This window comes from Carex rostrata, chromosome 19 (genome assembly GCF_964058835.1).
Source record: "Carex rostrata chromosome 19, lpCarRost1.2, whole genome shotgun sequence".
NCBI lineage: Eukaryota > Viridiplantae > Streptophyta > Magnoliopsida > Poales > Cyperaceae > Carex > Carex rostrata.
In genome coordinates, this window is record NC_135936.1 from 4,286,346 (window position 1) to 4,302,497 (window position 16,152).

At 33.8% G+C, this 16,152-nt stretch overlaps 1 protein-coding gene across 5 annotated transcripts in view; it reads left to right on the plus strand.

Moving 5' to 3' along the window:
- The first annotated feature begins 5,334 nt into the window (after positions 1-5,334).
- Positions 5,335-16,152, plus strand: part of LOC144571491 (putative LRR receptor-like serine/threonine-protein kinase At1g53440) — a 36,177-nt gene continuing 25,359 nt past the window's right edge. The window contains exons 1-24 of one of the 5 annotated variants that reach the window (XM_078320795.1): positions 5,335-5,597; positions 5,994-6,165; positions 7,132-7,203; positions 7,600-7,668; positions 7,774-7,845; positions 8,063-8,134; positions 8,251-8,322; positions 8,435-8,506; positions 8,906-8,977; positions 9,116-9,187; positions 9,283-9,354; positions 9,542-9,613; positions 9,737-9,814; positions 10,043-10,102; positions 10,202-10,240; positions 10,449-10,498; positions 10,725-11,095; positions 11,606-11,798; positions 12,436-12,573; positions 12,958-13,109; positions 13,535-13,745; positions 14,049-14,286; positions 14,416-14,566; positions 15,119-15,530. In XM_078320795.1, coding sequence (XP_078176921.1) covers positions 5,477-5,597; positions 5,994-6,165; positions 7,132-7,203; positions 7,600-7,668; positions 7,774-7,845; positions 8,063-8,134; positions 8,251-8,322; positions 8,435-8,506; positions 8,906-8,977; positions 9,116-9,187; positions 9,283-9,354; positions 9,542-9,613; positions 9,737-9,814; positions 10,043-10,102; positions 10,202-10,240; positions 10,449-10,498; positions 10,725-11,095; positions 11,606-11,798; positions 12,436-12,573; positions 12,958-13,109; positions 13,535-13,745; positions 14,049-14,286; positions 14,416-14,566; positions 15,119-15,514 — 3,087 coding nt within the window. In that variant the 5' untranslated portion in view covers positions 5,335-5,476 and the 3' untranslated portion in view covers positions 15,515-15,530. Of the gene's footprint in view, positions 5,598-5,993; positions 6,166-7,131; positions 7,204-7,599; positions 7,669-7,773; positions 7,846-8,062; positions 8,135-8,250; positions 8,323-8,434; positions 8,507-8,905; positions 8,978-9,115; positions 9,188-9,282; positions 9,355-9,541; positions 9,614-9,736; positions 9,815-10,042; positions 10,103-10,201; positions 10,241-10,448; positions 10,499-10,724; positions 11,096-11,605; positions 11,799-12,435; positions 12,574-12,957; positions 13,110-13,534; positions 13,746-14,048; positions 14,287-14,391; positions 14,567-15,118; positions 15,531-16,152 lie in introns of those variants that run through there. The other 4 variants (XM_078320796.1, XM_078320798.1, XM_078320799.1 and 1 more) reach the window with 4 other exon arrangements.

The window sequence follows — 16,152 nt, forward strand, 5'->3', positions numbered from 1 at the left end:
CGCGTACATGTCTGCGGACCACACTGGAACTGGGTCGGGATCTCATTGGTATATCCACAGAGTGCCGACCGGTACTAAGTCGGGATCTAACTGGTATTGGGTCTTGATCCACATGATTCTGACTGCTACTGGGTCGGGATATAACTGGTTGATCCACAGAGTTGCTACCGATACTGGGTCCGGGTCTCATTCTTACATCCACAGAGTACCGACTGGTGCTAGGTCGGGATCTAACTGGTATTGGGTCGGGTTCCACAAGATTCCGACTGGTACTGGGTCGGGATCGAGGTTCAGGAATCTGACTGGTACAGTTCTGTTCCAATTCTACATATAACTCCATAATCTGGAACCTTTGTGAAAAAGACGACACAATTCCTAAAATCATTTCGAATGATTGTTGGTCCATTACCGGTACTAATTGATAGTCACGTTGTCCATCGGTGGACATATTAAACCTGGCTTGAATTTCCAGATTTGCTTGACTAGCATTGTACCCAACAAATTTATAAATCTCATTATGAAGATAATCAAAATTGTGGTTCACGGTTAGCGGTAATGAGTATTTAGCTCGGGTACTGTAATAGACCCGTCATCATTATATTGGATTTCCCCTCCAATATAAATTTTCGCACAAATAGTTGTCATTTTTAATTTCGATTGGTCTGGCAATTTCAAAAATAACAACATATAAGTAATTAAAAATTGTGTTGCCATTGGTAAAAATATTCTATATTTTTTAAATTATTATAAACCATTTTGGAAGGTTGTAAACAATTCTAAATTTTCTGGACAATATTATAAAAAATAAAAAAATATTTTGGAATGAAGTAATTAATTATAAATTAAATTAAATTAAAAATAGCATAAAGAAAATAAAATTACCTCAATCGAAAACCGGTCGATCTGACTGTCAGAGCTCCGTAAGGAATCCGAAAAGCAAAAAGTTCCTAAAACAATTCTAAATCATTTCAGAATTAATCAAAATTATTTCATAATTAATAAAATTATTTTAGAATTAATAAAACTTTTAAAATTATTTTGCACCATTTTTTATTTTTTTCAATTAATATGACAATATTCAGAATTTAAATAATTTCAAATTAAATAGTTACATATTTAAATAATTACAAATTAAATACTTCTAAATTTAAATTATAAATAAAATAAATTTAAATTACAAATAAATTAAATTTAAATTATAAATAATGAAATTAAAATTATAAATTAATTAAATTTAAAATATAAATAAATTAAATTATAAATTATAAATTAATTAAATTTAAATTATAAATAAATTAAAACTTACTGTGAGAGAGCGGGTGCTGTGAAAGTGACGACACTCCGCGGATTTATAAACTAATTGAATGCATTTCCGGAAAAAAAATTTCTGGATTCGGAAACCGGAATTTTTTTTTCCGGAAACAGAGACCGTTTCCGGAAAAAAAATTTCCGGAAAGGGTAGATTTCGAAAAAGGGTGCTGATGCGGGTATTTTTTGAAATTTAATATTAAATTTGGATATTAATAAAAAATTTGGAAGCTGGAGTGATGAATATTATGTGGTCCATTTTACACGGAGAAAATGTTTAAAAGAGGAAACCAAAATTACGGCTAGTAATTCAATTGCATGAGCATGGGCAGGAGAATAGTTGACTTCTCTAAAATTCTGACCTCCATGCACCATGCTCACTTGTCACTGGGTTGATGAGATTTTAAATTATCATACTAACAGCACAATTTTTCTAAGAGATTCAGTTTACTTTTGTTAATCTATTTAATGAGCCACGTTGAAACACAGAAAAACCAACATAAAGAAAATCTACGTTCAAACTCTTACATATTATATATGATTATGAGTATGACCAGAATTTTTATCGAGTAAATAAAAATATTACTAATACGACTAGCGGGATGCGGGCTGCTGTGAATTAACTTATTCAAATTGTTGACTATTTAAAAGTAAACAAAATTTTATCCAAAAACAGATAACGATCAGATTATACATAACTCTGATGTGACTCTATGAGTCTATGGCTGTATACGAAATATGATGATGATAACGATGGAGGTATGACAGAAACATATTGGTGAATGGTGATAAATTAGACTCTTCTGAACAGTGATTTTTTTCTGAAGAACAATGATTTTTCTGAATAATGATTTTGATTTCCTGTATATTTTCTTTGATAGATACGAAGACAGTAACAAAATAATAGGACCGACTCTTTTTAGGCTCTACTAGCCACAAATTCCTTGTCAAAATAACTGTTACGAGTCCAAGGAGCATGGGCCCGCCAGAACCAAATGGCCATACCTAAAACAATAATTTTGGTTTAATAGTTTTAGTTGCGTGGATCCGGTACGAATACGTATCCTCTACATTAACTCTGAAAGAAATCTCTTGAGTTAATGAATTTCAACTGTCTGATTTTAAACAGAGTCAATTCGACCCTTACTTATTAGAGGTGTCAATGAGTACAATAGGGATAGAATGAAAGTATTTTCGTACTCATACCCCGCTAAAAATGATCTTACCCATACCCTATTCTTACCCGTTAAGATTTGACCTTACCCTATTTTATCTTTACCCGTTCAAATTATCGGATAACGAAACGGTAGCGGGTGAATAACGAATAATACGACTATAATAATTAGTTTTATTATATTTTACAAATAGAACATCAAAACTCATTTATTTCGCACATATACAATGATATTACTATTAAAAAATAAAAATAATTGTGCAATCAATTTCAAATAAATTAGATTATTTTATAAAACAAGAAAATTCAAAAACAAAAATATATCTTTCAAAAAAATTTATTATTTAATTAAAGAACAAAACATACAAATAAAAATAATATGTTTAATATTTTTCTTACAACAAAAATAATACACTAAATAATAAAAGTACTCACTAATTATTGCTCAAATATTATCATATTATTATATTTTATATAATTACCCTAGGTAACGAGTACGAAATAGTTTTTATCCGTACCCTTACCCATTTAGCTAACGAAAGAAATATTTTTACCCATACCCATATTCAATAAGCTAACGAAAAAAAACCTTACACATATCCGCCTTATCGAATATGATACGGGTCGGGTAAACGGCTAAAAGGGTATCATTGACACCCCTACTGCTTATGATATAGGGAGCCCTTTAATATTAGTGCAAATCTAGTCTGCATGAATCTTAAAACAAATCGGATGGTCAGGATTCATTAACTCAAAAGATTCCCTTTTGAGTTAATGCAGAGGATACGAATTCAAACAATACGAATACGTATCCTCTGCATTGACTCAAAAAGAAATCTTTTGAGTTAATGAATCTCAACTGTCTGATTTTAAATGGAGTCAATCTGGCCCATGCTTGTGATATAGGGAGCCCTTTAATATTAGTGCAGATCTAGTCTACACGAATCTTAAAACAGATCGGATGGTCAAGATTCATTAACTCAAAAGATTCCATTTTGAGTTAATGTAAAGGATACGAATTCAAACAATACGAATACGTATCCTCTGCATTAACTCAAAAAGAAATCTTGTGAGTTAATGAATCTCAACCGTCTGATTTTAAACGAAGCCAATCCGGCTAATGCTTATGATATATGGAGCCCTTTAATATTAGTGTAGATTTAGTTTGCATAAATTTTAAAACAAATCAAATGATTAGAATTCATTAACTCAAAAGATTCCCTTTCCAATTAATGCAGAGGATACGAATTCTTATACAAGAGCTCTAGCCTCTAGTTGCTTCTTTTCTCGATTTACTCTCCTGGCAAGTAAAAGTAACACCCTGCTTTAGTTGGAATTTTTTTATTTTTTTATTCGACTTTAGTTGGAATTAAAAAGATTCTATTATCGCTTTAACTAGTTTAGTCTAACATTGTCACCAGCAGCCATCCAAAACCAGGGTCTAATCACTAAACCAATTTTACCTAGTTCAAGCAACAACACAGCACAGTCACACTCAACTTTTTGTAAAAGAGTAAAGTAAATTTCTAAATTAGTGACACTTCTTTTATCATTATTTAGCTAATGCACCATCTCCTAGAACACAGATTATTTAAAATGCAAGAAAAGTTAAAATTCGTCTCCAAATTTACATGGGCTCAATTACGAGTAGACAAGGATTTGCGTGGATTTAGCCCTTTCTTGCTCGGTTTAGTTTTTTAATCTAATGATGATTGTCAGTTGTACACTTGTACTGTTATTAAAAAATAGATAAAATATTGGCTGTTGTCAAATATGAAGAAAAGTTGGGTGGTGATTTATCAATATAATTACTGACAAAAAATCCTTGAACGGGTTTACAGAATTGCAGTTTTCTTAACAGCTATCATCGTGGCCCCGCATGTCAGCAAACAAATCTATAGCACGCGGTCGTACTGGTCCATGCAATTTATCCTCAGTCAATATACTGACAAGATCCAAAGACCCAATGATTTGAAGTTTTTCATTTTTATAGAAAATAAAAAATTGGGGGAATTTCATATATACCACTCAAAAAATGTTAAATTACATATTTACCATCTAAATTTCTATAATTACGTATTTACCATCTTTATAACTCACATATTTATTCAATATAACTTTAGTATATATCAAATATACCCAAAATTCAGATTAATTATGTGTAATATTCTTAAAACTATAATTAATTAAGAACTAACTTAACACTTTATCTTATTTTCCTTGGATCCGTTCTCCTTTATATCCAATATAAGAGATTAAAAACAGATATATTCCAAACTGAGCTAGTAACAAAACACAGATTCTCAAACTCAATACTACTTTGATAACAGATTGTGATATCAACATTAAATTCAATTAGAGTTGTTATGTTAGAAAAGGTGGAGTAGTTACATTGTTTTTAGACGATCAAGCTGGAGTTGAAATCCTAATTTTCGAGTCTATTGCTCCCTTCTCTCCGAGTTTTAGCGGGAGAGACGAGATGAGGAGAGAATTTAAGCAGGAAGGGAAAAGTTACACCCAAAAAAGCGAGGGAAAATATGTGCACAGAAGAGGAAGGAGTAGAGAAGAAAAAGAGACTAAATAAACTTTTTTTATATAACATTAAAATTAATTAATCTCATTTTTTGACTAATTGAATAAATATGTGAGGTATTAGATTTTTAGATGGTAAATATGTAATTACAGAAATTTGGATGGTGGATATGTAATTTTACAGTATTTGAGAGGTACATATGAAATTCTCCCTTAAAAATTTCAACACATGCTGCTAATCCAATTAACAAACGGTAAAAAAGGCTTTTTACTTGACAGAATGTCTCGCACCTATCAACACGTGCGAATTCAAAGGCATCAGTCTCCTTCAACCAATTAAAAACAAAAACAAAATATCCAAAGAACACACCGAATTTGACAATTTGATACTGATACAGTCATACAGTGGATACTGGGGTGTTTATCCTCTTGCGCTGGAGAAGAGAAGAACAAGAGGGAAAAATGAAGATGGCATTGCAAAAAATTTCCCGTAATAATTACCATTATTTTCTCCTGATCTTGCTTAGCTTCACTTCTTTCGCTTGTATAAGATCTCAAGCTCAGTCTCTTCCCAAACAAGAAGGTAACTCCCCTTGTCAATTTTTTTTTTACCCTATTTTAATCTTTTTGGATCTAGAAGTACAAGTGTTCAATGAAAGATTGGTCCTTCTATTTTCTTTGTTTCCGTTTGGATTATTGCGATAATGAGAGTAGTGGAGCGTGGAACTTCAAAAAATTGAGGAGTCCAGTTTATAATTTTCATAATAAACATTCTCTATCTATCATTATCTTTGCATGAAGCGTTTATAATAATTTGGAAATGTTAATTGTCAAACACAAAAACTTAGAAAGATAGCTTGCCCATGACTTTATGTATTTTTATGGCGGTGTAAATAAGAATTGGAGGTGTCCAGTGATTTATCAAGTTGACGAACCCAATTTCCTCTATTTTTATTATTTCTCCTTTGAAATTATTTAGTGGAAGCTCTGAAGGCAATAGGGAAGAAGTTGAATAAAACGGACTGGGACTTTAGTGTGAATCCATGCAATGGTACCAATGGCTGGATCAATGGGACTTCTGAATATAAAACAAGTAATGTGACCTGTGATTGTACCTTCGATAACAATTCCACTTGCCATGTAATCAGCTTGTAAGTCCGCGCCTCTCTTCTTTAGATAATCATTTTTTATTTTATTTTTATCACTCTTTCTTTTATGTGAATATGTTGTATTATGGAGAGAACTATTTTCTAGGTAGATGTCAAGCCAATCTATCTATAGTTAAGAAAACTATGTTGTAGCGGGTACATATTGATTCCACTGTTAGGTGTTCAGGTCAAATACCGGTTTGTACCAGTGAGTGTGGAACCTATACTGGTTTTGAAACCATTTGGGCTTAAGTTGTTTATTTGTGTCAATTTAGTTATTTGCAAAGTTCAATGGGACCAAAATTGTAAATACAAGGAACTTTACTTCTCTTGTTATATTTGCAAAAACAAGATATACCTAGAGAATGTAAAAGTAACCGAGAAAACTAGGGTATGATGTGATTGGTGAGCACACATCCAAAAGGCTATCGGATTGACTTCGAACTACGAATCCAAACCGTTGAAATTCATGTACTTCGTGAGTGATGCATGTACATGCAAAAATTTTAAAATTTCAAATTCATTTAGTACATGGTCAAGCAATAAAAAAAATGATGAAAAATGAATACATAAAACAATTTAAAAAATAACTTATAAAATGTTCATTTTTTTTACCACTTGATCATGTGTTACATGAATTCAAAACTTTAAAATTTTTACATGTACATGCATCACTCATGAAGTAGATTAATTTCAACTGTTTGGATTCGTTGTTTGAAGCTAATCCAATAGTCTTTTGGAGGTGTATTCACCAACCCCTCTCGATGAACACATCACAGCCTAGTTTTGCTCAAAGTAAGCATATGTAAGTAACAGTGAGCACATATTGTTAACCAATGCTGGTAGTCAGGTTTGACGTGCCATCAAACCTACAATTTGCCACTTTGGTAGCTCTTTCTGAAATATTCCTATATCAGCGACCTAATATTTTGATATTTCTTTTATATTGTAATATTGTATGCCATTTAGACAGCTTACACGTCAGAACCTGACCGGAGTGCTGCCTGAAGAAATTGCGAATCTTACATATCTGAGATATCTGTACGCAATCCCTTCACTATCACATATATTCTTGGTACCCTTCGGGTCGTGTCCAGTACTAGCCCTAATGACTGTTGGCCAAATCTCAATTTGATCTTTGATTTTGGATTTTCTTGGCATTTTTCAGTGCTTAAGGATATCAATTTATTAGATTAGTAGTTGAGCAGTAGTTAATCTCTAGAAGATTTCTACAATAGCAGCTGTTTTTTACACATTGCTATTTTACAGTACCACTTAGTTGGTAGGGCTACACTTATTACCTCACATTTTGAGTCTCTGACTTGGTGTAAACTTAGAGTGATGCTGTTACCATATCAACAATTATCAGATCATTGGGCCATGCTTACCAGATGGTACTCTTTAATGTCTTAAGAACAAAAAATTATCATTTTACAGCGATTTATCTCGAAATTGTTTGAGTGGTACGATCCCGTCAGTGTGGTCCAGCCTTCCCCTGTTTAATTTGTAAGTACTCATTCCCCTTTCATGTCTCATTGAATATGACCATCTCAATAGCTCATTTTTCTTTTTAAGTTTTTCTAACTACAAAAATGTGAAAATTACAAATAGGTCCCTCCAAGGGAATCAGTTGTCCGGACTTATACCGAAGGAGCTTGGGAGCATGCCTGCACTTAAATCTTTGTCAGTTATATTTTTCAGAATTAATTTTACTACACATACATAAGTGCGAGCAATGCTAGATTTTAATGCATAACCTCGAACAATTGATATGTCAAAAGTATATTTATTTTAAAAGTATCCCCTGCCATAACATCTTAATGAAAAACAATCCCCTATTGATGTTTATGAACTTGAAAGAAAAAAAAAAAATATAACTTCCAGTATTTTGAATTTTCAGGCAGTTGGAAAACAACCGTCTTGAAGGCACTATCCCTCCTGAGATTGGAAACATATTAACCTTACAGAGACTGTGAGGCCTTCTAATCTTCTTCCTTTTATAAACCTCGAATCTGTATTCTTCTTCCAGCTTTCCTAAAGTATGCAAACATAACTTTCTTCTTTGGATTTATACCTCTTCCCTTACAGTTTCATCACTGCGAATAACATCACAGGCGAGTTGCCTTCTACATTTTCCAAGCTCACTAACTTCACCGATTTGTATGTATTTGGTTATTGTGTTTCACACTTCTACATTCTTTTATGGTTATATATATAGACACACACACACATTATTCATCTGATAAAAACATACTCTTTCATGTATATATAGTAGGATAGATGGGACTGGCATTTCTGGAAAGATCCCTGATCTCATTCAAAATTGGAGATCAGTCAACCGAATGTAAGTATTTTGTTTTTAAATGCCAAAAAAGGACAATACTTGTGGTTTTGGAACCATGGAATCACATATTACCCTTGTAAAGATATTCACAATTCATCATTTCTGTATGTCTCCTCAAAGTAAAACAATGTTGATAATCATCTGGCACAAGCCATACAAAATACTGGTCCATGTTCTGTCCTGGAGTGAACTCATGTTCTGATATTCATATAACCATAGTAACTTTTGATACAAGTAAAACTTCAATAATTTCATTTTATTATCTCTGTCTTGGGGATTTTTCTGCTACTCTGCAGAGTTCAAAGTCAACGGATGCTTAATATATGGATACATTAAATGTGCTATTTTACAATTTTTGCAAACTAAACTCTTTTGCTTGTGTAAAATCAAAATCTTCAGGGATATGCAAGGAACTTCCATGATTGGACCCATCCCAAGTAGCATTTCTATGCTTTGGAATTTAACTGAACTGTATTTTCTACTTCTTCTCTTACATATTTTTTTTAATTAAAATCTTGTTGTGCAGAGCAGAATTGTGTCCCATTTTAGCACATATGAACTATTTTCCGAGGTTTATGTAAATTCTTTTTTTTTTTTATTATTTTACAGGAGGATCGTTGACCTGGCTGGGCCAAAGACAACATTTCCACCATTGCAAAATGCTAACCACCTGACAGAGCTGTGAGATAATCTTACCTAATTTCATAGCTTTTGAACGTCTGTCTTCTCCTTATCATCATTTCAAAAGTTATAATTTATAATCATAATTGATTTAGTGTTTTGAGGAATTGCTCGATACATGGAGAAATCCCTTCTTATCTTGGCCAGATGATGTATCTTGTAGTTTTGTAAGTCACCATTCCATTATCTTTCTTTTTCTTTCTCAATTTGTTCTTCTTCTCTGTTTTTTCCTAATTTGAAATTGTTTCTCTAATTTTGCTGCTGCTCATCTATTTCGCCTAACATATCCAGATGGCTCACCTTTAGCACATCTAAAGTTGCTGTTTCTTAATAGATGGATTTAATAACTTTCAGGGACCTAAGCTTCAACGAGCTGACTGGACGAATACCTGCTAACTTCGAACAGCTATATACACTTCAATATTTGTGAGAGATTTATTTCTGTGAGATTGATTTTTCATTTTATCTTTTGTACTATATCAAATTGTAATATTTGGAACTCTAATCTGGCATATGCCTTCTTGACAATTCTCTTTATTTATTTGATAGGTATCTAACCAGTAATATGTTTACTGGAGATATACCTCCTTGGATGCTGAGAAATAGAGCTAGCAACAAAGTTAACATGTGTGTTCTCTCTATTGCAGCATGTCTAGATTTTTTGTGTTCATACAAAACATAAATTGACTTATGAACCAGTACAGCACTTTTATATTCATTTTTCTTTGCTCATTGTTTGATTAGGCCTAAAGCTTTCAGATAGGGAAACTCACAAAAGAGTTCAACTAAATTAATAGTCTTTCTTAACTTCTTTTACTTATTTATTTGCTTGTTCACAAAACTTAATAAATCCAGGGACATATCATACAATAACTTCACTGGTAATCCCCCAACTGACTGTCAGCAAGGAAATGTGTAAGCATGAGGCTTCTGGATTTCTTACATGCATTTTGGATTTAACTATTTTCCCTGTAGACTTGTACTTAAAATATTTGTTCTTTAATTTTTAAACAGGAATATGGTGTCCACTTTCTCTTCTCTAAATAACAGCATGTAAGTTTTCAGTATTAATCTTACACATTATTGATATTCGTACTTTGTTGCTCTTTGTTACCTACTTATTCTCATTGGTTTGCTGGTTTAATAAATTATTGCATTAATGATTTTAGCAATAACTTGGTGATTTCCGAGTAATACATTGGCTTCAAAAGTAAGTTTCTGAAACCAAATTAGTTTTTTAAAATATTATTTTTTTCTCCAGAACTCCATCGTGCTTGCGAAAGAACCTCCCATGCACCCACAAAGCAAAATGTAAGTTGACTTCCACAGTTACCTCTGTTGTTTTGTCAATTGTTTCTTATTGCTATTATAGCATACTTCCCTTTCCAAGTGATACCTATTTGTGTCAGCTTACTCTTTCTTGTGCATAAAAGTTTTGTTGCATGTGTCTAAGAATCTTTTACACAGATCAAAGTATTTCTTTGAGTGGTTCAATTCTCATCTGTTTTTCGGTACTTAACTTGTTCATTGTAACCAGATAACTCCTTATTTATAAACTGTGGGGGCAAAAGTGTAACTATCGACGGCAAAGAGTATGAGGATGATACAATCCAGATAGGCACCTCGTCTTTTGAATCAGCATCTGACAAGTGGGCCTACAGCAGCACAGGGGACTTTGTCGGGAATGAAGATGCTAACTACATTCAATATAACTCATCAAAGCTTTTAAATGTGCCACATCCAGAGCTATATACTGAAGCTCGCCTCTCTCCGTTGTCTCTAAAATATTATGGACTCTGTTTGAAGAATGGTGATTACAGGGTGATGCTTCACTTTGCTGAGATATTGTTCACAGATGATAAAACCTTCTTGAGCAATGGGAAGCGTGTCTTTGATGTTTTTATTCAGGTAATTTTGTTCTTACCTGCTGAAAATTTTAATTTGGTTCTATAAGGCTTTGTTGGGATTGATAAACCTTGTACCATTTTTCTTTAATCTTTTTTTTTACTGAAATAAGGATCTTATTGTGTATAATGATAAAGAGGGTTTTTTTTCTGAAACTTTTTATGCTGCAGAGACTTTTCAAATTTCCTGTTATAACTTGATTTCTTTTCTGTTTTATCCAGGAACAAAAGAAAAAAATCATGTGCTTCTTTTGAAACTTGAATTTAATGTAGGATGGTAGTACTAATTCTCTTTATTTGCCAGGTCATTAGCTGCTTCTATAGGTTTACACCAGGCCAATAGCAACCTGCCTTTACCTCATCTCATATTATAGGGACTTTTTTTTGCCTTTTGGTGCCTAATTGTGGAAGTTCCAGCACAGAACTCTGTGGAAATACATATCACTCTTTCACGAAACATAATATGAAATGACCTCGAATGTCATGTAAATTACTAAAAGACCCCTTGATGCAGGGTGTGAAAGTATTAGAGGACTTCAACATAGCAGAGAAGGCCAGGGATGCTGGTCGTGCAATTGTGCAGAATTTCAGCACTCAAGTGACAGATAATACCCTAGAAATTCACTTTTATTGGGCTGGAAAGGGTACCACTGCCATCCCTGATCGGGGCTTTTATGGGCCTCTTATCTCTGCCATTTCTATTGAGAGTAAGATTATAGTATTTTCTATTTTATTTTGAAGATTTTCTGGTATTCAAGTTCTTTATATTGGTATGCACAACATTTCCAATTCTCATTTTATTGGTTTCCGGGATATTATAGATATAAATAATATATAAGTGGAGATGGTAAAAAGCCCAGAGAGAAAGGTATATTTGTAAAAAGACTTAGTGCTTGTTTGTCAAACATAAAAGGAGCTATTCCATGTTAAATTATAAACTTAATTATTTGGAAGATGTATGAACAAAACAGTAATTATGAAGGGAGTCCTAAAGGTTTTTTGGAACTTGAAAAAAAAAAAACTGAAATTTGGAATTCAACGTGTTGCTTAGGAAAAAGTGGGTGGAATGGACATTCCATGTTTTGTTGGAAAGTTCAATATATATCTTAGGTCTACTTATATATGAGAGAGTCATTTTGTACGGGTGAGAGAAAAATGACATGAGAAATTTGAGAGCTTTGTGTTGAACTTGTCTCTCTATACCCCACCAAAATTTATCTTATTTCTATCATTCATACATTTTTCTCTCAATGCAAATGCTTTCTGTGTGCTAGCCAACTAATAATGAAAACAAGGAAGCACAATTTACAGTATTTCCTCCTTTTTCTTGTTTCTTTTTTTTAGACGAACACCCAAAGAACGACGATATTGTCTCTACGGGATTGATTATTGCAGTTGTGGCATGTTTTGTTGTCGTCGTGCTTATCTCCTGGATATTGTATATCAAAGGCTGCTGCCCTAAAGTGCATTTTAAATTAAATGGTGAGTACATTTCCCAAACTTTATTTGAGCTAAGCTGTTTTCTATTTTGTTATATATATTTGACACCTCTTACATACAACTTAACAAATAGTCTCACATAGACCTTAAAAAAAAAAGGGTCTCACATAACTATAGTTAAACAGCTTGGAATATATGGTTTGTATGAAGGTTGACTAGGGGCACAAAAGAGCCAAGGGAAAAAAATATTAGGACTCTGAAAGCATAACCCCTCAAAACCAAAAAATGAAACAATATAAAAAGACAAAAGGACCTTGCTAGCCTTCAAGTATCACAATGTGACTGTTTTATTGCTGTTCACCTATTAAGTTCTTAACCAAAGTGGTGCTAATATAAAAAACCTGGCTTCTAACCCACGGAATCTAGGTAAATCAAGCAATATTTTCCATGACATAAATACTTCAGAGGTACAAGCGCGTGTACACTATCTATTCAGCTTGAAAGAACTAGAAGATGCCACCAGGAATTTTGATCCCTCCAATAAAATTGGTGAAGGCGGGTTTGGACCCGTTTACAAGGTAACAACATCTAAGTTAGTCTTGTGGTTTCTAATTCTAGTGGCAAACATGTGTTATCAGCTAGTCAATAAAGCATGAGCGAGTTTGTTCGCATTCTTATTCTCTTCTAGTTTTGAATCTTATTCTCTCCTAATTTCGACGTGCTTTAAGAATTATTTAAATACTTTACATGAATCTTGGTTACACTGTAGAAGTTGGAAAAGTAGCAAGTTCTGACTTGCTTTTTACTTCCAGCTGGATGTCCATATTCAAAATCAATTCTAAATAGCTCTGCTCTGCATGTTTAATTGAACTCCCAAAATATCCAATAGAAGCCAAACCAAAGGAATTTAGCTGTACTAGCTTGCACATACTTGTAGTAAGCTTGTACTATTAGAAAATATAAAGAGAGAAGAATATTTGGCCTAAATCGGTACATTTTGTAGGGAGTTTTGACTGACGGCACAACAGTAGCTGTCAAGCAGCTCTCTGCTAAGTCAAGACAAGGAAACCGAGAATTTTTGAATGAAATCGGGATTATTTCAACTCTGAGGCATCCAAATCTTGTCAGACTCTTTGGTTGTTGCCTGGAAGGAAATCAGCTCCTGCTAATTTATGAATTCATGGAAAATAATAGCCTCGGCCGGGCATTGTTCGGTAAGAGTACAATTGTGCATTTCAGCATTCTTAAAAATTAGTTTAGTTTGAATACTTGCGGTGTGGTTGAGGTTTGGGCTGATGTGATAAATTGGAATAAAAAAATCTCATTGCCGGGTTATTTTACTGTACCGATTATGAGCAGCATAATTGGTTCCATTGAATGTTGTGGCATTAATCATGACACTCGGTGGTGGTACCTATTGGAATCAATCAATCAACATGTGATCCTTCCCTAAAATCTTATACTGTCTTCAGATATGACTATTACTTCTCATTAAAATATCTCTTTCTTGTGGTTAGGTCAAGTTGAACACCAGTTGAAATTAGACTGGAGTATTAGATATAACATTTGCATAGGGATAGCAAGAGGACTTGCATATCTCCACGAAGAATCAACCTTAAGAATAGTGCACCGAGATATAAAACCAACCAATATCCTTTTAGACAAAAATTTGAACCCTAAAATATCAGACTTCGGCCTTGCAAAACTCACTGATGACACTGGTGGGCACATCAGCACCCGCGTTGCTGGCACTGTGTAACTCTCTCTCTCTCTCTCTCTCTCTCCTTTTTTTTTCTGAAATCTTGGCAGGGGCCTCCCCTCTCTCTCTCTCTCTGTTTCTTGTTGAGTTAACATATCTAGGTTAAATATTGTCTGAATATCCAGGGGTTATATGGCACCTGAATATGCAACAAGAGGATCATTAACAAACAAAGCTGATGTATATGCTTTCGGAGTCGTCACTCTTGAGATAGTTAGTGGCCAAAACAACACTAGTTGCATGCCAAATGATGAGTTCCTTCATCTTCTTGATTGGGTAAGGTTTACAAATTTGTACACATGTAACCTTGCTGAGCTTTCATTTCACATTTTTGAACACTAAAATGCTTACTAGTGCAGAATGACATCTCCGAAACAGTTTAATGTGCACCAAAGTCCATGAGCTAATGATGCATGGTATTGATGCTTCTTTGTTACCCTATGCTGACAGATGCACTTCTTGCAGAACAGCTTGAAATATTTTTAGAATTTCATGAGCTTAGTTCTGATGCATTTAGCTTTATGCCAATTTTAACCTTTTTAGGCTTCATTGAGGCTTTTCTATTGAAACTTTTTCCTGGACAGGGCACTTGTCAATATAGAAAAGTTATGGTAATTTTAATGCAGGTACTCTATTTTTCATTATTTCACCTGTCTGAGTTAAATAGCCCTATGCTTGTAATTCTAATTTCTTCAATTCACTATACAAATCAGTGGGTTCTGTTCTGGAATGAAGTACCTGTTATGTACCACCTAACCTTGCCAGCTTTGTAAATTGCAATGCTTTTTTATGACAATCAGATCATTGACTATTATTTCTCATTTTCAGGCTGAAACACTGAAAGAGCAAGGAAACCTTCTAGAATTAGTTGACCGGCGCCTTGGTTCAAGCTTCTCAGAAATAGAAGCCCTTAGAATGATAGAGATTTCCCTTCTCTGTACCAAATCGAATCCGAACCACCGACCTCCCATGTCATCAGTGGTTCAGATGCTGACTGGAAAAATCCCAGTTCAGTACTCACTTAATAATCAGGAATCAAGTGGAAGATCAGGTTCTAACAACACTAATTCTTCTATCCAATTTAGAGACAATGAAGACAGTAGACGAATAGATTGCATATCAAGTGATTATTCAAGTGGTTCAGTTTATTATAATAATCACGAGATGGGTATTCTACCTTCAACCAGCATTTCTTCATCCCTCGAAGGAAACAGCCAGAACTGAAAAGTGCGACAATATTGTAAGTGTTTGGTCTGTTGTGTTATTTGTGCATAGGTACTTAATAACTCCTTTTTATTTATTTTTCTAAAGGTCTCCTACAAAATCACTGTACTAAATTTATATACCGGTTAAAAAAAAGAAAAAAAAAAAAAGAAGAAGAAAGAGCTGTAGTAAGTTAAGTAGCAACCGAATTGCCCTAATGCTCTTCCCTTGTGGGTCCCGCAGGCGACTATTCCTGCGATCGGGCAGTGGCATCCACAGTGACAAATGAATTATTCGGGTTCGGTTCGGCGAGATCAAAAATTCGTGATTCGGATATAATTCGGATATAATTCGGGAATGATTCGGAATTATCCGGATCAGAAATCTCAGTCCTGCAAGGGAGCAAAAAAATAAAAAACCAAAAAAATAATTGTTCTTGGAAAAATTCAGGAAAAATTAGTGAATAATTCGTAAAATTCGGAAAAAGTTTGTAAAATTCGGGAATTATTTGGGTTTAATTCGGTCAAAGTTCGGTCAACCGAATAATTCGGTGTTCGGTTCGGCATCACCCCAAAAAAGAATTAAACAGGTATAATTCGGATATAATTCGGGTATCTTGTCACTATGGCGGCATCTACGGATCTACCTCGTGACAAGTC